Source organism: Alnus glutinosa, chromosome 11 (assembly GCF_958979055.1).
Source record: "Alnus glutinosa chromosome 11, dhAlnGlut1.1, whole genome shotgun sequence".
NCBI lineage: Eukaryota > Viridiplantae > Streptophyta > Magnoliopsida > Fagales > Betulaceae > Alnus > Alnus glutinosa.
The window spans coordinates 2,985,752-3,013,263 of NC_084896.1; the positions used below are offsets into that span (position 1 = coordinate 2,985,752).

Below are 27,512 nucleotides of genomic sequence, written 5' to 3' on the forward strand. Positions count from 1 at the left end.
TGGCCCTAGGGGGTGGCCGAACCACCCCCGTGGCCCTAGGGGGTGGTTCGGCCACCCCCTAGGGCCAAAACCCTTCAAAAAAAATTTTTGGGTTGGCCCTTGGGGGTGGCCGAACCACGCCCTAGGGCCAAAACCCTTCAAATTTTTTTTTTTTTTTTTCAACTGTGGGGGTGGCTCAGCCACCCCTCTTCTTTTTTCTTTTTTTAATTTTTTTTTTAAATTTTATTATTTTTAATCATTTTCTAAAGATTTCAATTTTTAATTTTTAATTTTTTTTTTATGTAGTGCCAAGCGGTTGACACGTGGCGAGCCGTTAAAATTCGGACGGAAAATCTAACAGAGGTACCAAATGGGTTTTTACCCTTAATTCAGGTACCACCTATGATACAAAACAAAACTGAGGTACTAAATTTAAAAACACGTAAAACTCAGGTACCAATGGGGTATTTATCCATTTTTTTAAAATTAAATCCATGTTATTTAATAGACACCAGAAAGACGTTAAAAGAGGCTCTAGCATTTCCCATTAGGAAAATGTTAGATTTACAACACCAATACAACAACTGCACAACTCCTCACATGAGGGTGGGTCCCATAACTGGGGCCCACCCTCATGTGAAGGGTTGTTGTACAGTTGTTGTGATGGTGTTGTACAAGAATTAAATCCCTTAATCTATTATCACTAGCACTATTTTAACTAAGTTGCACTATTTTCTCTATAAAAAAAAAAAAAAGAAAGTAAAATGAGTAATTTTTTTTTTTTTTTTTGGGGGGGGGGGGGGGGGAAGTCTTAATACAAATTAAAGGAAGAAAAAGAAAAGTGATTTGAATAGATTTAACTATCCCACCATACCCTTTCTAACCTTTTCCCTATTGGCTTAGAAAAAAAAAAACTATCCCACCATGTAAACTTCAACCACAAAGACAAAGAAAAATGATAATAATAACAATAATAAAAATAAATTTGATACTTGACTTAAAAGTAGGTAAACCCAACAAATTGGCATGGCAATAAATGATGTGAACCCCGTCAAGAATAGCGAGACCCAACAACGAAAGGGAACTCAAGATCGTTTTATGGACAGATTCGAATGGAAGACCTCGACCCGTTGTTATGACAAACAAGAACCTCGGTATAAAGAAGATGCCACAAACGGTGGTGGAAACTCCATTTGATAAGTCGAGATAAACGCCACAAGAAATCCCGATAAGTTCGCGTAGTTCTTCAAAGAATTAAAGAGAATAAACCTCACAAGTTTTATGAATAATCAATGTCTGTCTTTTTCTTTACAACCACATGCTTAAATAGGCATTACAAAAGACTAGCAAACTCTTTATCCCAACGCAATCTCTTGCGGTCCAAGCAATTATTTGGGCAACAAACCCATCATGGAAAACTTAGAAATATCAAATCAAAATATACTTAAATATCTAACTTAAGTAAGGCATGAAATCGTTCTAAATATGGTACTCTTCATATTTCCATGCCGGTTCACCATCAATTATCTTTGTGGTCCAACATATTTCCATGCCGGTCCACTATCAATTATTTCCTGTGGTCCAACATATTTCCATGTCAGTCCACCATCAATTTATTCCGCATCAATTTGGTTTAGATTTCCTGCGATTGTTTTCTTGCCAATTCTTAGCCTCGACTGGATCCTTCTAGAACTTGAATCAAGGTGACGATTCTTTGTTGGCCACGTGGATCATGCTCAATGGGCCTCCACAAATTTGCTTGAGCCCATAACTTTTGGATGAATCCGTTGAGCACATCCTTGAACTTCTTTGCTCGTGCTCTCGTAACCGGCCCAATTGGTACTTGAACGAGATCCTTAATTCGCAGCGGTGCATTGATCTCCATCAATAAATCAATCAAAACCAACTTTGTAAAAAAAAAAAAAAAAAACCTTCAACGTATTTGAATCAAATAAGTCTTTTTTTTTTTCAAATAATTTTTTCTTTCAATTGATTAGCACAAGAGAAAATGAAAAAATAATTATAAAAGAAGAAAAAAACTTCTACGTATTTGGATCAAATAAAATTCATTTATCTAATTTTTTTTTCTTCCAACATAGAATATCACTAGGCACAAAAGCTTTAGAAACCCAACAATTTTTTTTTTCCAAACAGGATCCTTGGCTTTGTTTGATAACAAACAATCCAAACGATAAACCACTCATAAAATACAAAATTATTTTCATATTTATATCACATAAAAATATTTTTTAAAACAAAATTCCCCAAAACAAAATAACAAGTCAATTCAAAAGAAGTAAAAAGAGTTCACAAAATCCCATTTCTTGTCGACATGAAAGATATGTTCAAACGAAAACGTCCACACTTGACAGCTACTACGTACCAGCTCCTCCATTTCACATGCTCCGTCAAACCAACGAGGCCCTTAAAAAACCAGAAGAAACCCCCCCGCCGCCCCCCCCCCCCCCCCCCCCCACAACAAATTACAAACAAAAACGAGCGCCAATCCCCTTGATGACGTCCCCTTCTTAATTCCTCTTCACGTCAAATCAAACCATTATCAACATTGTGGACAATGGTCCGTTTAATAATCTCCTCTCTTTTTCCTTTTTCTTATGTTCACATTTTTCAAAAAAATATTAATTCAAAACATCCTTAATTTTTTTATATTTTATATCACATCAATAATTTTTTATTATGATTTAAATAAAAAAATTCACTATAATATAATTTTTTTTTTACTTTTTCATATAAATTCTTTCTACTTTATATCATATCAATTACATTTTCCTCACACTAAAAATTACAAAAATTATCCTATAAAGAAAAGGAAGGGGAGGGGAGGGAAGGAGAATGGAAATTGCTAAACGGGGCAATGTAATCCATTAATTTTTGGGTGCTCTGAATTCGTTTGAGAATTAAATTATATTGGGGAATTCGTATTCTTTAGACAAAATCGCACTTCAATGACTTTTGCGCTGTAACCCGCTCTATTTTCAGACGCCATAATAGAGGGCCCAACAGAAGAACCTACAAAAAGCCGGCTACCACAACACACAGTGTGCGCGTGTTTGGTTGTTTCACTAAGTCGGATTTGGGAAGAGAAATGGGGAGTTTGGTTGCGATTCTGAAAAACCCAGATGAATTTTACCCGTTGTTGAAGCTGAAGATGGCGGCGAGGCACGCCGAGAAGCAGATCCCTCGGGAGCCGCACTGGGGCTTCTGCTACACCATGCTCCAGAAGGTCTCTCGCAGCTTCGCCATGGTTATTCAGCAGCTCGATTCCAATCTTCGCAACGCTGTAAGCCCAAAGTTCAAGGCTCTTGCGCTTTTTTATTTTTTGGCCCATATGTGTGTTGTTTTGTTTTTGAGGATTTTGACTGAATTTGGTTTCGGTTTTTGTGGGTGTTGTTGTTTGTGTTTTAGTTTGTGTGTGGGAGTGCGAATTGGATGATTATGATGGTTTTGGTTGTGATGGGTCATGTTATTGGGATTTTGAATGATCCGGGTATGTGACTGTTCTGGGATTTGTGATTGATATTTGGATTTATTTGGGTGGGCCATAGATTAATTTGTTTTAGACTTTTAGTGGGTTCCTCTTCTTCATGTGGTTCACATTGGATGGCTTGTTATCAAGGGAAAGGAATGTTTGATTGTATTTCTTGTGGCCGGGGCAGTTGACGAGTTTTTTGGGGGTTTATTTTGGCAATCTTGGTGGGTTTTTTATGGTGTTATGCTTTCACATCATGATGTATTCTATCAATTTTTTTTTTTTTTTTTGGCAGAAAGTAACATACAGGAGATCTACTTTGAACCATCACAGGCAGAGTTCTGTTGGTTGGCGACATATTTTTGGGGTAGCAGTGAAAACACTGAGAAAACATTTTCATGAACTGCTCTTCTGAGCGTTGCTTTACTTTTACTGATTTTATATAGACAAGAAATCTGCACTGGACCATACGGTATCATATTAAGGAGTCTTAGAATTCATGCAATAGCAGATAGAATGTTGTTACCAGAGTGTTTTCCCTATGATTGCAGGACAAAGTGCAGCATCAGCAGGCAGTGGCGGAGCCAGAATTTTAGTTCGGGTGGTCAATTTTTTTATTATTATTATGATGAATGAAAAAAAAAATATATTAAGTTGAATAAAAATTAATTAAAAATATATAACTAATGCAATAAATAAATAATTAAGCAAAAATTAGTCATTGTTTAAAACACATATTCTTTGAGCTATGTTGGATTGAAACAATGCCATGTTTTTCCAAATTGTATTTGTCAAAAATTATGGTTAACTAGTTGACAAAGTCTTTTTTGTATATATGCTCTTCAGATTTAGTCTCTATCACTAGAATCTAATCCTAAACTTTTTTTTTCTTAAACAAGGATCTAGTGGCAAACCGGCTAAATCTACTTTAACAGCTCATTTATAATTTGATTGAAGCTCAGTAGGATAATTGTTGTTCTCTATCATATCAAGTAACTATAAATATATAATTATATAATTAAAATATGAAGAAAAAAACATTATATATGTTAGAACAGATTCTGGTATGGTAGTTGATGAACCAGATGAGCCTATCTCCACTGTCCTGCAAGAGAGAAAGCTACATCGGGAGGGGAACCCGACAATCCAACTCCGATGCTTTTGTCAGTATTATCTCAAGTGTATATTACTCTTAATCACAGTGAGCAATCTAAATTATACCTGTCTAGTTGTGAGGTATTTATAAAGGGAGTGTTGAGAGCGGTCCGACTTTTCCATTGGACCACGTGTCAGATCCGAAGTGCTTGTCGACTACTCGGATCGTGGGATTGAAGTGTACTCTTCACAATCGTTGCCGAGTCGGTCTTTAACCGACTTGAGATCGTGGCGTCGTGGTTTGAACTCCGCGATCATTGCGGAGTCAACTCTCAACCGGCTTTAGATCGTGGGGGCACCTCCCTTTTGTGCGGATCATGGGGCTGAGATATATTCTCCACGATCGTTGCCAAGTCGGTCTTTAACCGACTTGAGATCGTGGAGTCGTGGGACTTCCTTCATGGTCGTCATAAGGTCGGCTTTTAACCCTCCTTGATCTTTATGTAGTGACGATAAATTACCATGTCCGTGGGATATGACAGTCTTGGCAAGTCTTAATGGGCCACGATCCTGGCCCATTGGGCATAATCGGATTTCTTCCCTAACAGTTACCCCCCAATTCCTTTCGCATGTAGTTTCAATGAAAGAAATTTTCTTGTGCGGTTCTGCCAGGCTTTGGATGCAAATTATACTGGCTCGCTTTTCTGGAAAGAACCGAGAAATCTTGTATTGCAAAATTTTTGAAATTCAAAATGTTTGAATTTAAGCGCCTTTGGAAACGGAAACGCCCGAATAATGACTTTGGTTATGATGAGATTCGGAATCTGTTGTCAAATCGGTTCGTATTCTCGCACGGCGCGGACATTGTTAGGTTGATCCGAGCTTCTCATGTTGCGTGTAATCACGCTCGTTAGACTTTTGGCCGTGGAAGCTCTTTCACGCGCGGGAACGCGCGTGTGGCTCGTCCTTCGAGGCCAGTTGTGCGCCCGACGGTTACAAAACTTTTAACTCGGCGCATTTAATGAACGTCTTTTCAGCTTCCTGAAGAAGGACTATATAAACCCCCCCATTCTTCATTTTTACTTTTCATCATTCACTGTTCTGTAAAAACCTCTGAGTTTTCCTACAAGGATTCCCTTATTCAGCCAATCTTTTCCTGTTTCCCGGTTCTCTTCAAACAGCTGACCGATCTCCTTCAGACTTTTGATCAATTTTATTCAAACCTTTGACCGATCTCCTTCGGGCTTTTGACCGATCTCCTTCAAACTTTTGACCAACCTTCTTCAAACCTTTAATCGACTTTCATGGCTTCTGATTCTGATTCTGATGGTGCTCCCGTCGGTGGCGGCCCGAGTCTCGTTCCTCATGAGAATAGGTTAAGGTCTTTGATTCCGGCTTCTGAGAAAGGTCGCCTCCACCGGAGCTATAATATCCCGGACTCCATGACTCTCCACTTTCAGGAGCCCGGCCAACTTTCCATCGCGGGAGGTGACGTGGCAATTACCGAGCGAATGCTGATGGCAGGATTTCGATTCCCTTTCACTGGGATTGCCAGGGAACTGCTAGTGCAGCTAGGGGTAGCTCCATCTCAGATAAAACCGAATGGATGGAGATACATGTTTGCTTCTTTCATCCTTTGGAGGATCAAGCTTCATAAGAGGATGTCTGTAGCTGAATTCCTCACCATTTACAGAGCTGGCTTCCGAAGAGATGACACGGTAGAGTTTACTGCCCGCAAGAAACCGTCCTTCATCCACCTGGCTTGGAGATATTCTAACAACAAAGAATGGAAGGAGCAAATCTTCAGAGTTTCTGGCCAGTGGGAGAGAGCCGAGTCCTCAATTTCCCAGGACCGAAGGGTACCCCGAGAATGGGCCCGTATGAGAGTCGGGGCTGCAGAAGCCCCTGAGCTGAGTGATGAGCAGGCCAATAATGTCGACGCCATGCTTGCCTTTGCGAAGGCTACGCCCGCCGAAGAGGCGCCGATGGTGCTCGATTTCGACCACCTCGTGACAAATGAGAATATGCGAAATGTTCTTGGTTACGACATCCCTATTTCTGATCTTCCCTTCTTGAAGGTGAGGAAGGGTAAATCCCAGAAACCAAAGGAAGACCCCGTGCCTGCTACCCATAAGGGTAAGGAAAAGGTTCCTAAGGGACCGAAGAAGTCTAAGGAGCATGAAAAGGCTCCAAAAATTGTCAAGAAACTCCTTGCTGACACCCAACGGATTGGTGCCGAGCAGGAAGCCAAAGCCAAGAAATGGGCCGAGAAAAAAGTCGCCGAGAAGAAAACTGTCGAGCTGAAGGCTGCCGAGAAGTCGGCGGGAAAATCAAAGGCTTCCCAAGAAAAACCTCAGTTGGGCAAAGAGCCTGAAGGGGAGCCTGTTAAGAAAAAACCAAGGATTGAGGTGGCACGATCAACCTCAAATCAATTGGTTCGGTGGTTAAGGGCATTCCCATCCCTTGTCGATGATCACCTCCGAACACTTACTTCAGAATGCAGAGGAGGAGGCTGCGCCTCATCATCCATCACCAGACGAAGTACCAATGCTCCGTGATGAGGATGTGCTCAACGCGCAGCCTGCGGGTCAGGATGTGACTCTTACGTCCATGGCTAGGGATGAAGTGGCTCAGACCGCCCTTCCTGAAAATGGTTCGGCCTTACCTGAGTTGCTGAGTGCACAGGTAGAAACCGAGGTCGAGACCCTTCAAATGTCGCAGCCAGAAGTGGCCGCTGAAGTCAGTGATGATGCGGGATCGATCCGAGCCGCTGATAGCGTGGCCGTCGGGGTAAGTACCGGGCCCTCGGTTTGTAATGTGGTCGAGGAAGCAGAGTCAAGTTCTAGCAGGCCCTTTGTTAGCCTGAGGACCGATCAGGTCAGGCCAACGGTAGTGTCTACTCACGATTCAATCGGGATTTTTAGGCCAGCCCGGGAATAAGAATATGACGAGGCCTCACTGGAAGAGCGCTTGGCTGGGCCGATTATGGATGCAATACGGGCTTTGACCCCCGTCGATTACCTAGGGCAAAGTACCGCTGGGTGCATTCCTACTAAGGATATGATTGCTGCATTGGTCCGACTTCAGACCATGGTGAGTTTATTTTGATTTCTTTCCCCCTTTTTTATACTCATTTTTAACCTTTTCCTTGCTCCGCAGCAATTCGTGGACACCCTTGCCCGGTTCGACCAGCACAGGACTTTCCAAACCTAGGTTAACCGATTTAGGTGGGGTTTTGATTCACTTAAAGAATTCGTGCTTAACCCTTTGACGCCTTCTCCAAATTTTGCCGAGCTGAACTATATCGACTTTATGGACGTTCCCGAGCATGCTATTTTAGAACTGAGAGGAATAGGCCGAGACTTGATTCCCAATGTCCCAGATTGGGTTGGTGATGACGCCGAACCTGTTGGTGAGGTTACTGAGCCGGCAAATTTAAACACTTCGACTGAGGCCGTTGATATTGAAGCTTCTGCTGCTCAAGTTTCCGGAGAACTGGATACCGAGAAACCTTAGCTAGATTTTTTTTTTATTTTTTTATTTTTTCGCAGAGCTTCGGCGTTTTTGTAAGATTTTGCATTTTCATGACATTTGGCATTTTTGCACAAAACTTATGCTGGTGTTGTACCTTTTTGTACCCCTTCTTTTTTGTTATATATGTGGTACTAGTACCGTCTAAGTTTTACACTTAGCCAATTTTGGCTAAGTGTAGATTTTGGTGTATCTAGTATCGTCTAAGTTTTACACTTAGAACTTTTCCGATCTGAACCCTCTCAATGTGGCCCAAGTCTCGGACGTTTTTCGACTTGAATCGCCTCAACGTGATTCAAGTCTCGGACATTTTTCAACTTGAATCCTCTCAACGTGATTCAAGTCTCGGCTCGAATCCCCTCAACGTGATTCGAGTCATGTAATTTTTCCGACTTGAATCCCTTCAACGTGATTCAAGTCTCGGCTCGAATCTCCTCAATGTGATTCAAGTCATGTAATTTTTCCGACTTGAATCCCCTCAACGTGATTCAAGTCTCGGTTCGAATCACCTCAACGTGATTCAAGTCATGTAATTCACGAATGTTTTCTATGGATGTAATATACTGTTCGAATCTGCATTTCATTGATAAACGACGAAGTTAAAAAAACAATCAGATTACATATAATATTTCCGGAGATGCTCGACATTCCATGGTCATTGCAGCTTCTTCCCGTTTGTGTCTTCAAGATGGTATGCTCCATTTGGGTTGATTTTGATAACTCAGAATGGTCCTTCCCAGACTGGCCCCAATTTCCCTTCTGTGGGGTCTTTAGCTGTCGAAGTTATCCTCCGAAGCACCTAGTCACCAGTATTGAACGATCGGGGCTTTACTTTTTTGTTATAATACCGAACTGCTTTTGCTTTATAAGCAGAAATTCTGACTCTTGCTTCTTCTCGCTTTTCTTCCAGAAGATCAAGGTGCAGTTTTAGTCCTTCACTGTTGAATCCGGGATTATAATGCTGAATGCGAAAGCTTGGGGAACCTATTTCGACAGGGATCACTGCTTCGACTCCGAATGCTAGCGAGTAGGGAGTTTCGGATGTTGCTGAGCTGGTTGTTGTTTGGTACGACCACATGACTTCCGGCAAATATTCCACCCATCCTCCTTTACGCTTTGGGAGTTTCTTCTTCAGTATCTTCACCAAAGTTTTGTTTGTTGCTTCAACCTGCCCATTTGATTGAGGGTAATATACCGATGAGAAAAAATGTCGGATTTTGAGTTCGGCGCACCAATGGTGGAATGGTTTGCAGTCAAACTGCGTTCCATTGTCAGTTTCTAAGGCGTAAGATATCCCTAATCTACATATAATCGCCTTCCAGAGGAAATTTTTTATTGCCCCGGTTGTGATAGTCATTAAAGGCCTCGCTTTCTGCCCATTTGGTAAAGTAATCTACTGCGACCACTAGAAATCTACAATTTCCTTTTCCTGTGGGCATGGGCCCTACAATGTCAACCCCCCATTGGGCAAACGGCCATGGTGAAGAAACCGAGCTGAGTTCTGTTGGGCGGTTGGTTTGTAACTTTGCAAACCTTTGACACTTGTCATATCTTCGGACCATTTCCATTGATTCTTGATTCATCGTTGGCCAATAGTAGCCAGCTCGTACAGCCTTGTGTGCTAACATTCTACCCCCCGAGTGACTACCGCAGACTTCCTCGTGAATTTCCTTCAATACATACTCGGCCTCAGTCGTCGAGAGGCACTTCAGGAGTGGGAGTGTATAGCCTCGGCGATACAGAATTTCACCGACAAGAGTATATCGCGCTGATTGCATTCGAACTTTTCAAGCTTCTTTCTTATCATTCGGCAGTTGCCCATTCTTAAGATATTCAATCACGTGCCTTGCCCATTCAGGAATTACGTAGGCGTCATCGATCTGCATCACCGATCCAATGTCATCCACGGAAGGCTTGTCCAGAATGATAACCCGGTGTTTTAAGGCCGAAATCTTTTTGTCCGTTGCCGACCCTAGCCGAGCTAGTGCATCGACTCGTTCATTTTCGGTTCTTGGGATCTGTGTGACCACCACTCGTTCGAAGCGGTCCCAAAAACCCAACACCTTGGCAAGGTACTTTATCAATTTTTTTTTCCCTTTGGCCTCAGATCCACCTTGGATGTGGCCGACAACAACTTGTGAGTCGCTTCGGACTTCGAGGTTTTTTGCTCCTAGATGTTCCGCCAGGCTGAGGCCTGCTGTTACTGCTTCGTACTCCGCCTCGTTGTTTGTGGTTGGAAACCTACCCCGGCTCCGCTTCGGGACTTCATGGATGACCCATCGACATACGCTATCCACGCTTCTTGCTCAGGCGTTTCTTGGCTTTCGGGGAGATTGCTAAATTCTGCAATGAAGTCTGCCAGAACTTGGGCCTTGATGGTGGTTCTCGAATAGAATTCTAGGTCAAATTCTCCGAGCTCCACGGCCCAATTTACCAATCTACCCGAGAGGTCGGGCTTTTGCAATACTTTCTTCAGAGGATACTCTGTGAGCACCCTTATAGCATGTGCCTGGAAATATGGTCTTAGCCTCCGAGCTGAGGTGATGAAGGCAAAGGCTAACTTCTCAATCCGAGGATATCTTCCTTCGGCTCCGTACAGTGCCCTGCTAGTGAAATATACTGGTTTTTGTAATCCGGACTCCTCTCGGACTAAGACTGAGCTGACAGTTGATGGCGACACTGCTAGGTATAAGTAAAAAATTCCCCCTTCTTCTGGTGAACTTAAGAGTGGTGGGCTGGCTAGGTATTCATTTAACTGGCCAAAAGCCTCTTCGCACTCGTTGCTCCAAACAAACGTCTTCCGAAGTATCTTGAAGAAGGGCAAACATTTATCTGTTGATCGGGAGATGAACCGGTTTAAGGCTGCAATCCTCTCGGTCAATTGCTGTAGTTGTTTTGTCGTACGGGGAGCTTGCATTTCCAGCACAGCTCGGATTTTCTTTGGATTTGCCTCGATTCCTCTACTCGAGACCATAAACCCCAGGAATTTTCCTGATGAGACGCCAAAGACACATTTCGACGGGTTCAACTTCATCCGATATCTCCTTAGTGTATCAAAAGTTTCTTCAAGATCAGCCATATGGCTGATCGCTTTCCGGCTCTTCACCAGCATGTCATCTACATATACTTCTACATTCCTCCCGATTTGGTTGCTGAACATTCTGTTGACTAACCTTTGGTAGGTTGCACCGGCATTCTTTAAACCGAAAGGCATCATATTGTAGCAATATAACCCTCGGTCAGTGATGAATGAAGTTTTCTCTTCATCAAGCTCGCTCATGTGGATCTGGTTATACCCCGAGAAGGCATCCATAAAACTTAGGAGCTCATGCCCCGAGGTGGAGTCGATTAGGACATCCATCCGAGGGAGAAGGAAACTATCTTTTGGGCACGCCCTGTTGAGGTCGGTGAAATCCACGCACATTCTCCATTTCCCGCTTGTCTTTTTCACCAAGATAACATTGGCCAGCCACTGGGGGTAGTCCACTTCTCGGATAAAGCCAGCTCTCAATAGTCTCTCCACTTCTTCATGTATGACTTGGTTTCTTTCTGGAGCAAAGTTTCTTCTTTTTTGTTTGATGGGTCGGTAGTTTGGGTCCACATTTAGCTTGTGCGAAATTACTGAGGGGTCAATTCCTGGCATGTCGTCATGGCACCAGACGAACACATCAGAATTATTTCGGAGGAAAACTATCAAGGACTCTTTGATTTCCAGAGATAACAGAGACCCGACTCTAACTCTTCTCTCTTTACCTCCTACTTCAAATTCTTCCATCTCCTCGGCTGGTTCTCCCGACTGTAATTGTTATTGCTTGCCTTTTTCCCCACCATTGCCCCGTGAGGGGGCTCCTTTCATTGTTACGTTATAGCACTGGCGTGCCACACTCTGTTCTTCCTTTACTTCCCCAATCCCCCTCAAGGTCGGGAATTTAATCTTCAAATGTGGCGTGGAAGTAATTGCCTTCAGATTGTTGAGGGCTGTCCTTCCAAGGATTGCATTGTAGGCCGAGGGTCTGTCGATCAGAAGAAATTTAACCATGATGGTTTTGGTGGTTGGATAGTCCCCGGCCGTTACAAGGAGTTCAATAGATCCGACCGGCTGGACTTGCTCCCCAGCAAACCCCACCAAAGGGCAGGTAGCCGGGATCACCTTTTCCGGGCTAATCTCCATGTGCTGAAAGGCCGACCAATATAGGATATCGGCTGAGCTTCCGTTATCGACAAATATTCGGTGGTTCGCTACTTGTAGCGTGACCACAATTGCATCAGTATGAGGGAGCGAGACTCCCGCATAATCTTCATCTGAAAACCCCACCACCATGGACTCCCTTCGGTGAGATTTGTGGGGTCTCTCTACAATCATAATCTCATGATACTTTTGGTGCCTAGCATAGGCCTTTCTATCTGCACTCGTTTCTCTTCCTCCACTGAAGCCCCCGAATATGGTTCGGATATCGCGATAACCGGTTCATTACGTGGGTCACGACCCCGTGTGCCTTTGCTGTTGCTTCTGCTTCTATTCCGTCGAGGCTCTTCCCGACGGGGTTCCTCCCTCCTTCTGTCTCGGCGAACTTCCCGGTGCTTTTGAGGGGAGCGATCTCTGTGTCTTTGCTCTTTGTCTTGATGCTCCCGAGACTCCTGATTCTGCCGAGGCTGGCCCTGGTTGTTTGCAATAAAACGGAGTAGTTTTCCGTTTTTGATGAACTTCTCGATCAAGATTCTGAGATTTCTGCATTCCTCGGTGACATGGCCTCGTGCATCATGGAACGCGCAGTATTTCTTTTTGTTTTCTACTTTCACGTATTTGTTGTGAAGCGGGTAAGGCTTCTCGTACTGCGGGTCCCTCTTGATTTCCATCAGTACCTCGTTAATTGGAGAGTTTAAAGAAGTCCATTCATTTATGGAAAACTGGTAATACTTCGCAGGCTCTTTTTTGGTTTCGGTCCGTTTTTCTCCCTTCCGGGCTTTTTCCTTCTTCCCGGGATTGCTTGACTCCGCAATCTTTTGTTTATGGGACTCCTTCAGAGCCGCAAGGATTTCCTCCTGATTTACGTACTTCTCGATCACGTCCATGAGATCGGCCAGATTCTCAAGATGATTGAGAGCAATCTCGGACATGAGAGGCCCTTCCACCCGTAGTCCTTGGTAAAGAGCAGCATAAACCATCTCCTCGGTCGGGTTATCAACCGTGAGCTTTGCCTGGTTGAACCGGATCACATAATCCTTTAGAGATTCATCTCCCTTTTGGCGCATCGCCATTAATTGACCGGACGACTTCTTTCGTTTGCACCCAACCAGGAATTGGGTTATAAATTTTCGTCCGAGATCTTCAAAACTCGTGATGGAACTCAGTGGGAGTTTTCGGAACCAGTCCCGGGCAGAACCGGATAAGGTGAGCGAGAAGGCTCGGCACGCTAATTCTTGCGGAGTTCCCTGCAAATCCATGTGCGTTTTGTAGTTGTCCAGGTGCTTTGTAGGATCTTCAACCTCAGTATAAGTTTGGATAGCTGGAATTTCGAATTTTTTTGGCAATTGGACTGCCATGATACATTTAGCGAATGGGGAAGATCTATTCCAGAGACTGTCTACTCGAGAAATTTTTCCCTTGCTCTTTAGCTGGATTTCAATCTGCAACTGATTATACTTTTTTTCATACTTCTCATTGAGGGTGGCGATGGCTTTGTTGAGCCTTCTTTCTTCATAATGATGATTCACCATCCCTTCACTAGGAGGATTCACGGCTCCTTCAACTCGCCGAGATCGGTTTTCAGGTCGAGTTCTCTCCGTGAGCCTTCTACTCTCCATGTCTTCTTCTTCGTGGGTGTTGCTTTCTCATTCTTCATGTCCTCCAGGTACTTCAGGAACTCGTTCATCCGCCAGCCGCTTCTGCAGACAGATGTTTTGCTGAGCTAGGACCTCCATGTCTCTAGACATTTGGGCTATTCGAGCCTCCATCTCAGCCGTATGTTGATGAGATGTACCCCCCACCTTGTTGCGGGGGTTATTCGCTCTTGAAGTTGTGGCTCTTGTTCGTACCATTTCAGATGTATTTTTGCGTAGTAAACGACACACACTTGCTAGTTGTTTCCCACAGACGGCGCCAATCTGTTAGAACAGATTCTTGTATGGTAGTTGATGAACCCGATGAGCCTATCTCCACTGTCCTGCAAGAGAGAAAGCTACGTCGGGGGGAAACCCGACAATCCCACTCCAATGCTTTTGTCAGTAGTATCTCAAGTGTATATTACTCTTAATCACAGTTAGCAATCTAAATTATACCTGTCTAGTTGTGAGGAATTTATAAAGGGAGTGTCGAGAGCGGTCCGGCTTTTCCATTGGACCACGTGTTAGATCTGGAGTGCTTGTCGGCTACTCGGATCGTGGGATTGAGGTGTACTCTTCACGATCGTTGCCGAGTCGGTCTTTAACCGACTTGAGATCGTGGCATCGTGGTTTGAACTCCGCGATCATTGCGGAGTCAACTCTCAACCGACTTTAGATCGTGGGGGCACCTCCCTTTTGTGCAGATCATGGGATTGAGATATATTCTCCACGATCGTTGCCAAGTCGGTTTTTAACCGACTTGAGATCGTGGAGTCGTGGGACTTCCTTCACGGTCGTCATAAGTTGTCAAGTCGGTCTTTAATCGATCTTGAGATCGTGGGGTCGTGGGACTTCCTTTATGGTCGTCATAAGTTGTCAAGTCGGTCTTTAATCGATCTTGAGATCGTGGAGTCGTGGGACTTCCTTTATGGTCGTCATAAGGTCGACTTTTAACCCTCCTTGATCTTTATGTAGTGACGACAAATTACCGAGTCCGTGGGATATGACAGTCTTGGCAAGTCTTATTGGGCCACGATCCTGGCCCATTGAGCAGAATCAGATTTCTTCCCTAACAATATATATAAAAATTTGATTACATATCTGAATTATTTTTAAAATAATTACTAATAAATTGATTTAAACAGTTGAAACTTGATAGCTTGATTTGAATGGTTGAATGCTTAACGTTAGAAATAAATATTGTAAGAAGAATATTTGGCAAATCCCAATTCTTCTAAAGTCTCACACTTGATGACTTGAAGTAATAATAGTAAAATAAATAAATAAAAATAGCACTCGGTAGTTGAAAACTTGGGATTTGCTAGTTTAAGCCGAATAAATAATAATAATAAAATAAAGACTTGTGAATTGTGCTTTGACAGTTTGACGTGATGTGCCTTGTCACTTTTCACTTTTTTTTTTTTTCAAAAAAAAATTAGGTGCCTTGTCAATTGTAAAGTAGGCGCAGACTTTGAAAAAAAAACCCGAGAGGTTTCTTTAAAATTTTTAAAGGCAACACTGCTTGTCAATTAAACGATGCATTTTGAATAGAAAAAAATAACACGCCGCACACGCGCATCATCTTCAACCTTCCTCTCTTCGTCAACTTTTGTAACTTTTTAACCTAATTGCAGAAATGGCTTGAATAGTAACAGCAAAAGAAAATCACGGCAGAGGGTGGGCAAATCTGCCCCCTATGAGTTGCTGAGGCCTTGAGGGTAGGCAACTGGGGGCATATGCAAAAATTCTTCTTTTGGGAGTTGAGGGGGGCATGTGACCCCCCTTGACCCCCTACCTCCGCCCCTGTCAGCAGGTCCTATATATGGCTTTAGAAACAAGAGAACAAGTGGGTGGGAAGATGTAGAGTATTAGTGTAACGGATATATTAGTTAATGGGCCGCTTAGTAGTTTAATGGGCCTTGGGCCTTATTAGTTAGTGGCCTATTAGTTTAGTGGCCTTTAGAGCACTTCCATCAGCCTCCTTAAAATGGTTTCCTTCCCTATGTTTAGGAAAAATATCATAAAAAACACAAAAAACCAACCTCCAACAGATACCCTAAAATTGGGTTTTTTGGTTGGGAAGCAATAGTGCTTACCAATGCATTGGGAAGCACTGTTGCTTCCCAACCCATTATTTTAATAAATAAATAAAAACGACTCTCTCCTCTCTGTCCTCTCTCCTTCCCCCTCCTGTCCATTGGTCCGCAGGAAACAATTTTACACTACTGCCAGATTACTGAGAAACAACTTGTTGCTAATTTTCCTTCACTTTCTCACCAAACAAACAAATAACACTTTAATCACACACACAAAATTCACAAAATCAAACTGCCAGAACAATCGGAAACAAAAAATAAATAAATAAAACCCAAATCCATGTCTCCCAAACAAAGCAATCAGAGTACAAATTCAATGGAGGAGAACTACCAGATCTTGTAGTCTTGTCGGAAAATCGGCTCTGTTCAACCGGAAATCGCGTCTCTTCTGTCAATCCACCTTAAATTTGGCCCGCGTCTCTTCCGGAAAGTAAACAAAAAAGAAAAAAAAATATATAGAAAGAAAGAAAGAATGTGGAGAAGACAAGAGAGAGAGAGAGAGAGAGAGAGAGAGAGAGAGAGAGAGAGAGAGAGAGAGAGAGAGAGAGAGAGAGAGAGAGAGAGAGAGAGTATGGAAGAGAGAGAGGTTAAGAGGAGAAGAAGACAATACACACAGAGAAAAATCAGAGAAAGAAGAGAAGGAGAAGATGAAGCTTCCAGAAAGTGAACAAAAAAGAAAAATAAAATAAAAAAGGAAGCAAAAAGCAAATCAGAGAGACGACAGAGATGACAAGAGAGGAGAGAAGAAAAAAATAATAAAAAAATAAAAGTAGGAAAGAGAAAAGATAATAAAATAAGAGTAAAAAATAGTATTTAATTGATATAGGAAAAATTTAAGGAATCTATTGTGGGATGTTTTCTTATAGGGAAGCAAAAAGTAGTTTTGTTTCCTAAGAACATCCTCATTGAGCTCTTTACTTCAAAAATTTCACCGAATTTTGGTGAAAGTGCTCAAAAAACCCCATACAACAAGCTCTTCAAAATTTCTCTAAAATAGTGAAGGTAAGAAACCCTCTCTATATTTAACCCCCAAAATTCTTTCTCTATCTATTTTTTAATCATTTTCTTTCATTTTCCCGCCTCTTCCATCTCTTCCTTGCTCCCATTTTTCTTTCCTTTTCTTTTTCATTTTCCTTTTCTCTCCAGACACTTGCTTCCATCTTCAAATAGGGAAGACGTCCCAGGTGGATTGGGTTCCGGTGGTCTGGTCTGATGGTTCTGGTGATGGGTTCTGGTGGTCTTGTCTGGTGGTTTTCGGTGATCCGGTCTAGTGGGTGTCAGCGATTTTTCGGTGGTCTGGTCAGACCGAAAATCCCACCTCTTCCATCTGCAAATAGGGAAGAATTTCTAGGTGGATCGATTTTCGGTAGTCTGGTCTGGTGGGTTCCGATCGTCTTGTCTAGTGGTTTTCGGTGATCCGGTTTGGTGGGTGTCAGCAATTTTCGGTCTGGTGGTTTCCGGTGGTCCGAAGATTTGTGGGTGACGACAGGTTAGGTGGACGGGCGCGTTTCCGGCGGTTTTGTGCAATCTTGACATCTCTTCGGCAATTTTTCGGCGGTCTGGTTGCTATTCGGTGTCAACAATTGTCTATGGGGTTATGATGTTTTTTGGGTTTAGAGATCCCCTGGTGAGCGTGGATAGCATTTTTTGTACTGGGTTTCGGAACGTGTGGATTCAGAGATTGATGTTCAGTTGTGGGGGGATCGATCCCCTTGCACTACGATTGAACAAGGCTGAGTGGCGGTTAAAGTAGTTGCTACCAAAACTATTAAAAAGTAATATTTAATTAAAATAGAGAAATTTTTAGAGAGATTGATGTAGGAAAGTTTTTAAAGATGATAGTTAAACTCAAAAAAGTAGATTTTTTCACTAAAATTTAGTGAAATTTTGAAGAGGCCAATGTGAATGCTCTAAATATAGGAAAAATTGTTAGGAAACTGCTGGAAGTGCTCTTAAGTGTGTCTATATAAACAAAACTAGTTAAATATTTTAGGCATGAAAATTGGTATCTAGTTTTTGACTGAAAATGGAGGGGGAGTACCTCAAATCACTCACAGAGGTTTTAGACATTCCCCAATTTGCCTAATTTCAGTATAATATCATTTTTCAAATTTATTGTTCTTCATTGTTCTTACATTTCTTCCTGTCCATTTCCATTTTTCTTGTTCAATTTCCATTTCAGTAATCTGCGTGTAACAATTGGTATGATGCCCTGAATCGTTGCTGCTCGGCTGCTTGATAGAACAAAGCCATGGATCTAAGGCAGAGGCGGCTCAGGCAGTCCGGTTGGAATTCCCTACGTTTAATGGTGAAGATCCGGAAAAGTGGTGCTCCTGTGCAGCACGATATTTTGATTTCTATGGCACTCGGGATGCCCAACGTCTTTCTATCTCTTCCTTACATATGGACGGTAAGGCTGATGTTTGGTTTCGGGAAGTGAACGCTACTCATACTGTTCCTCGGTGGGATGATTTTGTTCAGGCTCTTCTAGCACAATTTTCAGCTCCTGCGAAGGTTGAACACCTAGAAGAATTCAGAGACGAAGAAGAGGAGCAGAGCGACGATGAAGCCAACCCAACATTAATTCCGGTACCGGATCCGGCGGATGACACAAAACGCACAACAAACCCAGCAACAGAACCGGCTGAAGATCCAAAGCACGCAAAAATTACAGCGGCAGATCCGGTTGATGACTCCTACCATCTGTTCGACGAAATTCCTCCACGAATTTCCAAATCTTTCTTGGAGGGGCCATTTCCAGATCCGGCAGTGCCTTATGTGATCATACTCGAGTCCATAAATCACACTGTGAGTTCCTTGGTTCCTCACAATTCAAATGAAGACGGGGTGGATTTTGTTGTTCTCAAACACCGATGGCGTTGGAAAGAAGAAGAGGATGCGACGAGAGCTGGGCGAGGAAGACGGCACTGCTGTCGCCGGAGCCGCGCGAGACAGGAGACCGGAGGTCCGAGAAGCCGAGCTAGGGGCCGGAGAGACTTGGACCGGTTCCGATGCTTTCTCTGTGTGTTCTTGTTCTAGACGCTGCAGAGAAAGGGGAAGAGTGGTCCGTGTGGATGACGAAGGGCAATTTTGGGCTGTGCACTTTACGCCTAAGAAGATGGACAGGTTGTATCCACATGATTTGTTTTCAAAAATGAAAGACAGCTGGAGTCTATTTCATTTCAAAGCTGAAGGAGGCTTTTTTTTTTTTTTTTTTTTTTTCTCTCTCACGTGTGAAGATGGCTTATCCTTTTGCTCCTAGAAGATTGTGGATTTTACAATGGGCTGGATCTTGTGCATGGGACCACTCGCATGGGGAACCAGTACTGCTTATCCTTGAGAAAGGGCTGCTTTTTGGGGGTTAATTGGAGCCATATTTTGTTCACAAGAAAGGGCAGCAACCAACTTTTGAAAGCTTTTATATTTTTTACACAAAAATAACTGCACCTTGTGGGCAAGGTGCTTAAAGGGATTGGTATTGTAACGGATATATTAGTTAGTGGGCCGCCTTAGTAGTTTAATGGGCCTTGGACCTTATTAGTTAGTGTCCTATTAGTTAGTGGCCTTTAGGTGGGTCTATATAAACAAAACTAGTTAAATGTTTTAGTCATGAAAATTAGTATCCAGTCTTTGGCTGAAAATGGATGGGGAGTACCTCAAATCACTCACGGAGGATTTAGGCATCCTCGAATTTGCCTAATTTCAGTATAATATCATTTTCCAAATTTATTGTTCTTCATTGTTCTTACATTTCTTCCCGTCCATTTCCATTTTCCTTGTTCAATTTCCATTTCAGTAATCTGCGTGTAATAATTAGCCGGATGAAAAGCTTCCATATTCCTTCTTTTTGGCCTTCTACTTTATAAGTTGACCAGAATGTGATGTAAACAACTAATATTATTCAATCTATGGAACACAAAAGATCAGCTGAATGTAATGGTATTCATTAAAGGCCATGAACTGCTAAAGAATTCCATGCTTGATATGTTTTTGGTCATTTTGATATCACGAACGCTGTAACTCTGCAAGTGGGCCATTAATTCAAATTTTCCTGTAAATGCTGCTGTTATTATCTTATTAAAAAGACAGACTACTGTGTTCCATCTTGTTAGATTTACCTTTTTCTAAGATCTAGCCATACTATAGCATATTTAATTTCTCAGCAGCATCTTTCTTGGTTTTGCAGATATGCATATTTTATTTGGTTCTTCGAGCCCTGGACACTGTTGGTATGTTCCTATTATCTATAACCTTTTATGTGGTTTTTCTTGATTTATTTGTTGTCTGAGAGATTGAAATTGAGGTCTATATATCAGATCGGTGGCATTGCATTTTGTGTGAAATGCATGCAAGCTTGATGTGCCCTTTAATGAAACATTGGACTGTTCAATAAGGCCAGGTTTCATTTACATATAGGGAGTTCTAGTTATATTTTGATTTGTAATATTAGGTTTTGAATGAAGATTATCAGCCTTTGTTTGGGTTGACAGTGGAATACTTGATGGCTACCCTTTAGGCCCTTGCTTTTCTGGTCACAATACGTTAGCCTCTTTCAAGGATTTATTGAAGAATACAAGCTATTCTTAACAAGTTGATCCCCCGTGGGTTTCATTTCTTGATGTCAACAGTTTAGCCTCTGTTGGAAATTATTCTAAATGTAGTGAATTTTTAAATCAGATCTATACATGATTTACTTGATCAAGTTCTAACTTGTAATCTCAAGGCTAATTAATGTGCTGTAGCTACTCAGTATGACACTCTGATGACTCCTATAAATGACGAAAAATATTTTCATAATATTCTCCTTTAGGTTGTTACATACAAAGCAATTAAAAAACTGTTGGTTTTGAATTGGCATTAATTCCAGTTCTTATGGATTACTGGTTTCCTGCAGCACTCTTCTTGTAGTTTAGTGTGTATTTTTTTTCCCACTCTTCCAACCCTCAATAATATGTATAATTATTGATCTCCCCCAACTGATCAACTTTATCTTGATGGTTGCTTTACAGAGGATGATACAAGCATAGCTACAGATGTAAAAGTGCCAATCCTGAAAGCTTTTCATCGTCACATATATGATTGCGAGTGGCATTTTTCATGTGAGTGTTCTAAATTTTGTCACCAGTCTTTCTTACTTCCAATTTTCCTAGATTCTATAGACTGAAGAACCTTTCATCTATTTCATTCTGCCATAAAAATCCAATTTGATAGATCTTTTTTACGCATATATATAATTGCAGTTTCAAGCAGAGCCATTTAACCAATTTCTATTGTTTGATATTAAATTTCTTTAATTGTTTTTCTTGTCCTATATATATCCAAATTTTAGTTTTGTATGCATAACATATCCAGCCTCAATTTAATGCCTTACGTTTCTAAACCAAGGATTTAAGCTTTCTTATAACAACCATGTTATCTCTTACAAGATAAAGTTTTATAAGATTTTTATTAGGTAAAAAGTCCTTAGAAATAATTTTTAAGGCATGATTATATGATACTTATATATTAACATGTAAAAGAAAATTGAATCTTTGGCCATTTGCTGATTTTTGTTCTTTCCTTCTGTATAAAGGTGGTACAAAGGACTACAAAGTTCTTATGGACCAATTTCATCATGTGTCGACTGCTTTTCTGGAGCTTGGAAAGAGGTTACTTCTTCCTCTATAAATAACTGAAATGATTTTAGTGGGTAGAGAATATTGTTTTCATCTTTAATAAGTCTTGTTATAACTTTTCTAACCATTATCTGGTCAGAATCTATATCCTTGGTCCCCTTTTGCCACCTCTCTACCTATAGTTATATTATTGCTGATTACTGATGTCAGGATAAGGGTTGTCTCTTATTTCTTTTAGTTGTTAGTTTATACAATGGAATACGTGATCTCTCAATTATCCTTTTATTTCCACTGTATAACTGAATGTTCCCCAAGTAGTTAATGTGCCATGCTGCAAGTATAGGTGTCAATTGGGTTATTGTCTAGATTGAATCTTTTTTTCTTTTTGTTTTTTCTTATTTAATGCGTAGTTAGTATGATTGGTTCAATGTGCTGATAAATTAAAGTATCAATTGCTTCTCCCAAATGTTGTTAATGTTTTAAAATTGGAATAATAGTTGAGATACTAGACAGTGTGGTTGTTTGAGATACTCTAAAATCTGAAGTAGTCAGTGGGGTCCCAGAAAAGTCATAGACGATGTTGAATGATTTTATGCCCTTTTTAAGTCTATGTTTAATGAATAAAATGGTCCTTTGGGCTTTATAAATTATGCACAATTGAGACAGGATCTATAGGATATGCTATATAATTTAACAGTTTGCAACATCTTTGCTTATCTCACCTGTAGATATGTTAAATGAATTCTTGCTTTACCTTCTTTTCATAAATTACTCACAATACTCTATCAATTCTGCAGTTATCAGGAGGCAATTGAGGAAATTACCAACAGAATGGGTGCAGGAATGGCAAAATTTATATGCAAGGAGGTTCGAGATGCATATTAATGCTGGAGGGGGATTCAGATTGCTTGAGATTTTCATATTTGTTTCCTTAAGTTTACGTCAATTTTATTTGATAGGTAATAAACGAAATAGCATTAAAAAAGCGCAAATACGCCCCTAAGCATACATGAAGTATACAAGAAGGACACCAAAACAAGAGAAAAACAGACAACAAAGGAAAACACCCGAAAAAACCCAAAAACCAGAAGAAAGGCTACATCAAACCTACAACAAAAGCTTGCTTAAGTTTACGTCAATTTTACAAGTTATGCTTAGCTTGATTCAACAAAGCTTACATCAGAATTTCATTGTATGTGTTGGACTTCCCCAACCAAAAATATATATATATATATATATATATATATATATATATATATATATATATATATATATGATAATAATAACAAAAGCAAATTGTACCTCTTTCTCAGAGATCCACAATCCCCATTATCAAATAAATAAGCTGAGTTAGTAAGAAGAGCTGATCTTAATATTTTACCAACATAAAAAGCTGATGATTCTTTCAATAATAGTTCTTTACCTGGGAAATTGTTCAAACTTCTCTCTTTACTGATGGTGAAGATTTAACTTTGTAGTTGATTACTGCTTAGTTATCTGACCTGCTTTTTCAACTGGTTACTAGCATATAATTTGACGTGCTACTTTAAAAAAAAATTAACAGAAGTTAATGATTAGTCTTAAAAACAATGAATTTATGTAGTCATCCACGTAACTGGGGTCTGAATGCCAACTATGTGGTGAGCTATATTTGCATCATAGAAAAATCATGTTCTCTAGGGAGTAATTGGGGCAAGTTTGCATCATAAATTGTTCCGCCAACTGCTCTTTATGAGCTTCAGAGCTGAATCTATGTCATAGGTCATGCACAAAGTGCAGAAAGATAATATGTATTTTATGTGATGCCTATATGTTTTTCCTCTTCTTGCAGGTAGAGACAATTGATGACTATGATGAATATTGCCACTATGTAGCTGGACTTGTTGGACTAGGTTTGTCCAAGCTTTTCCATGCCTCTGGGTCAGAAGATTTGGCTTCAGATCATCTCTCAAATTCAATGGGTTTATTTCTTCAGGTAATGCTTTGATATGAAGCAACCACTGCAATTTCACTCCATTTTCTTTTGTTTGGAAGTTTGTCCAATACTAAACGCTCTACAACCACAGAAAACAAACATAATACGAGATTATTTGGAGGATATTAATGAGATACCAAAGTCTCGCATGTTCTGGCCTCATCAGATCTGGAGTAAATATGTTAACAAACTTGAGGTGCACATCTTTACGTTGTTTACTCTGAATTCTCTACTCTCTCTCTCTCTCTCTCTCTCTCTCTCTCTCTCTCTCTCTCTCTCTCTCTCTCTCTCTCTCTCTCTCTCTCTCCTCCCTCCCTCCCTCTCTCTCTCTCTCTCTCTCTCTCGTAAAATGATCTTCAGTAGAGGGGTAGGACTCCTGTCTTGTAAAAATTTGTATTTCACAATCATTTTATTGTGTTATCTTTTCTGATTGATAATTTCTCGATCTTTGCAATCCAGGACTTGAAATATGAGGAAAACTCTGAGAAGGCAGTGCAATGTTTGAATGACATGGTCACTAATGCTTTGATGCATGCGGAAGATTGCTTGAAATACATGTCTGCTTTACGAGATCCTTCAATTTTTCGATTTTGTGCTATCCCCCAGGTATCTTCTCTACAAACTCTGAGGCTCTTTTTAACAACAATTTAGTAAAAAAAAAAAGAAGAAGAAGAAGAAGAAGAAGAAGAAGAAAAAAAAAAAAAGAAAAAAAAAAGGAAAAAAAAAAGTAATAATCAGTTAACTCTGAGCTGTTATTGTCTTGTGTCTGATAATTTGACATATAGGTAGGAAAGTAGGGATCTATCTGTGCACACAACTTGCAAATAATAGATATGTATGTATTATAAATGTATTCTCTGATCTGCACATGGTACAAAATCCCAAATAGTTCCCGGTTTTATGGTGTGTGGTTTTAGGCTTGTTATGATGTTTTAAGACGGTAATAATTATGAATGTTCCTGTTTAGCATCTCATTTGACATGTGTTACTTTTACTAGATCATGGCCATTGGAACACTGGCATTATGCTACAACAACATTGAAGTCTTCAGAGGTGTAGTCAAAATGAGGCGTGGTAAGTGAATTATCTGTGGACATTTCTTACAGCTGAAACTGAGGGCATGTGCCGCATGTTAGATAATTGAAAATTTAGTTATTGTGTTGTGGATATCCCATGGAAAGCAAATGTATCTATTTTCTTTTACATTGATTTTTCATCTGGAATAGTATCATTGCAAAAAGTAGGGCTTACCATTGCAGGTGATCTTTGTTCTGATTTTAGGCTATCTAAAAGTTTTACCAATTCCAGATTTTCACTATCATTTATGAGTATCAGTGCCAGTGTAAAGTTTTATGTGTAGTTTTATAGTAGAAAATGGACCGATTCAATTTCATGAGACATTCGAATGTGCCCTTAGTCGGTCTCATGCTTTGGTTAGCAACTCTTTATAGCTTTTCTACTATCATATTCTTAGTGCTAAATTGTGGTTCTTTATGAAGTGATGCCTTGTGGAAAAAAATGATTTTGATGTGCCTTGAGGTGGACACTACATGGAGAGGTGGTGGCCCAAAAAGAGCAGTTGTATAGTCACTGCAACTCGGCTTAGAACCTAGCAGTGATTTCCTTTTGGGATTTTAAGACTTTAGGAAGCTTAGTGCACAGAGAGACTCCTATATATGAATAGTTGTGCCTACTGCTGTTGGGTCCATATTCGGCTATCATACAATTTGAGAAACTGAGAGATTTTATACATGCTTGTGAATTCATAATTATTTCCTCTTCCTTTTCTTGTTTTTGAGAGTGCACTTTCCAAAACTCCCTCTATATTTAGGTTGGCCCCTTCAGAGCACTCTAAAAACTTCTCATAAAAGAAATGTTATGCTAGGCTTTGGGCGGTGGAAATTGAAACCATCTGATGCACAGCCAACAAAATGGAAAACAGGGTGAATCTTCCGGATTGTGTGTTATCCCTTGAAAGAATTGTATAATTTACTTTGATCTTTTCTTTGAAGGAGATCCACTGATGGTTGATGGCAGAAAATGAAGGATTCTCTAGCCGTGACTGGGCAAGTTTCTTGCAATAGAGAATTGATCACATGCCCACTCATGTACATTTTTGGAGAGAGAGAGAGAGAGAGAGAGAGAGTCTATCTAACACTATGTTTGGTGCACCCCAAGAGAAAAGAAAGGAAGACGATTTTTTTAAAAATTCTCTTCTTTTCCAATGTTTCATTTGTGATGGGGTAGAGAGAAGAAAAGAAACTCTGAAGACAATATTTCAAAATTTTCTTCTCTGATCCAACCAAAATTTCTCTTCAAAATAGATGAGATTTGGAAGGGAAGTTAGGCGGAAGGAATAAAAGATACGAAGAATAGATTTTCCTTTCTTTATTTTCTCTCTACTTTCTCTTTATAACCAAACAAGGGAAAATAATATAATTTTCAATTCCCTTTTATTTTTTTGGTTTATTTTCTCTTGTATATTGTGATCCAAATAGGGTGTACAAACAATTTAAGTTGTTCCTGGCTCTACGTGTAGGCTATAACATGGTACAACATTTGATCTCTTTTGTCATATTAGTAAAAGAAAATTATGGTGTTGTTGGAAAAATAGGAAGGATTGTGATGTCTTCATGCTTCGTTCTGTGACGAATTCTTACTTACTGGTATTTGTTGTGACTGTTGTCTAGGTCTTACCGCCAAAGTCATTGATCGTACAAAAACGATGGCAGATGTCTATGGTGCTTTCTTTGATTTCTCCTGTAAGTTGAAGCCAAAGGTACAAAGCTTTTTTTCAAGACTAAACAAGATATATTTGCTCGCAACAAGATATTTATTTTGTTCAGCCTATGCTTCTAGATTTTTCATCACCTGTTTGGATGTGTTGATTTGTCTGCTAGATCCCTAGATACGACCTGCATTTTTTTATGCCAAATAAATTTTCTGGACATGAATTGTGTGTGGCAATAAAATAGTCAATGCTTCCAAGCTCTGAGGACATGTTTGTAACTTGGAATGGAGGATATGTTTGTAGTTGTAGGCTGCTAAATCAGTTGCATTGTTTCTGTTGTGAAACCAAGCTTAATACTTACTGTTTCTTTCTGCATTTTCCTTAAGGGGGTGTTGCTCACTAATTATGATGCTTTATTTGGACAACTGTAGGTTGACAAGAATGACCCTAATGCAACAAAAACGTTGAACAGGCTGGAAGCAATACAGAAAACCTGCAGGGATTCGGGAGTCCTTAACAAGAGGTTGTCCTGATAATCTTGCATGTTTCATTGCTGTTTTTGTTGTCTGTCATCGTTAATTATTTTATCTCTGATAACTATTTTATGGATTTCACCAGAAAATCTTACATAATCAGGAGCGACTCTTGTAAGTATCTGCTAATTTATCAACCTGATGTTGTGACCAAAAACTTGATGATTAGCTTTGTGGTAACTGTTAAGATCTAATGATTAATCCTTTGATCTCAATGCAGATTGCTATACTGTTCATTATGCTGTCCGGCATTTTTGCTTATCTCTCTAGCAAACGACCAAAGAATTAAGGTAAGTTTCATTAATGGTAAAATTGATGATTCGATAGCACAATCAAAAGAAAATTATTGTTATTTTCTTCAACAGCCTCAAGCTGATTTTTCTTGTTTTGTGTTTATGCAGAACTTGAAGGTTTCTTCGAACTTCCTGGAGAACTTGAGTTCATGGCTGGCTGTTACCAAGTGCATGCTTTGTTCCATGAAACTTGATTTATGTTTGTATTATTTTAATACTTACGCTTGAAGGTTGTATATCTACCATACAGGTGTCAAAATCTGTTCCTGAAGTATCCAACTTCTTATAGAAAACTCTTAAACTGTTTGCAATTCTGGACTTGTTAACACATCAAATGAATTCCTGTTTAGT

At 40.4% G+C, this 27,512-nt stretch overlaps 1 protein-coding gene across 5 annotated transcripts; it reads left to right on the top strand.

Moving 5' to 3' along the window:
• Window positions 1-2,888: 2,888 nt before the first annotated feature.
• Window positions 2,889-27,472, top strand: LOC133881777 (squalene synthase 8-like). 5 transcript variants are annotated; one of them, XM_062320806.1, is made up of 14 exons: window positions 2,895-3,280; window positions 20,201-20,243; window positions 21,024-21,113; window positions 21,587-21,662; window positions 22,427-22,496; window positions 23,461-23,604; window positions 23,696-23,800; window positions 24,064-24,210; window positions 24,603-24,678; window positions 26,295-26,383; window positions 26,767-26,858; window positions 26,954-26,982; window positions 27,089-27,158; window positions 27,270-27,472. In XM_062320806.1, exons 1-13 carry the CDS (start codon window positions 3,086-3,088, stop codon window positions 27,136-27,138), a joined length of 1,206 nt encoding a protein of 401 aa, XP_062176790.1. In that variant the 5' UTR covers window positions 2,895-3,085; the 3' UTR covers window positions 27,139-27,158; window positions 27,270-27,472. The 5 variants fall into 5 exon arrangements, with proteins under 5 accessions (XP_062176795.1, XP_062176790.1, XP_062176791.1 ...); XM_062320807.1 differs by lacking the exon at window positions 2,895-3,280 and adding an exon at window positions 19,179-19,719; XM_062320809.1 differs by lacking the exon at window positions 2,895-3,280 and adding an exon at window positions 19,882-19,953.
• The last annotated feature ends 40 nt before the right edge of the window (window positions 27,473-27,512 follow it).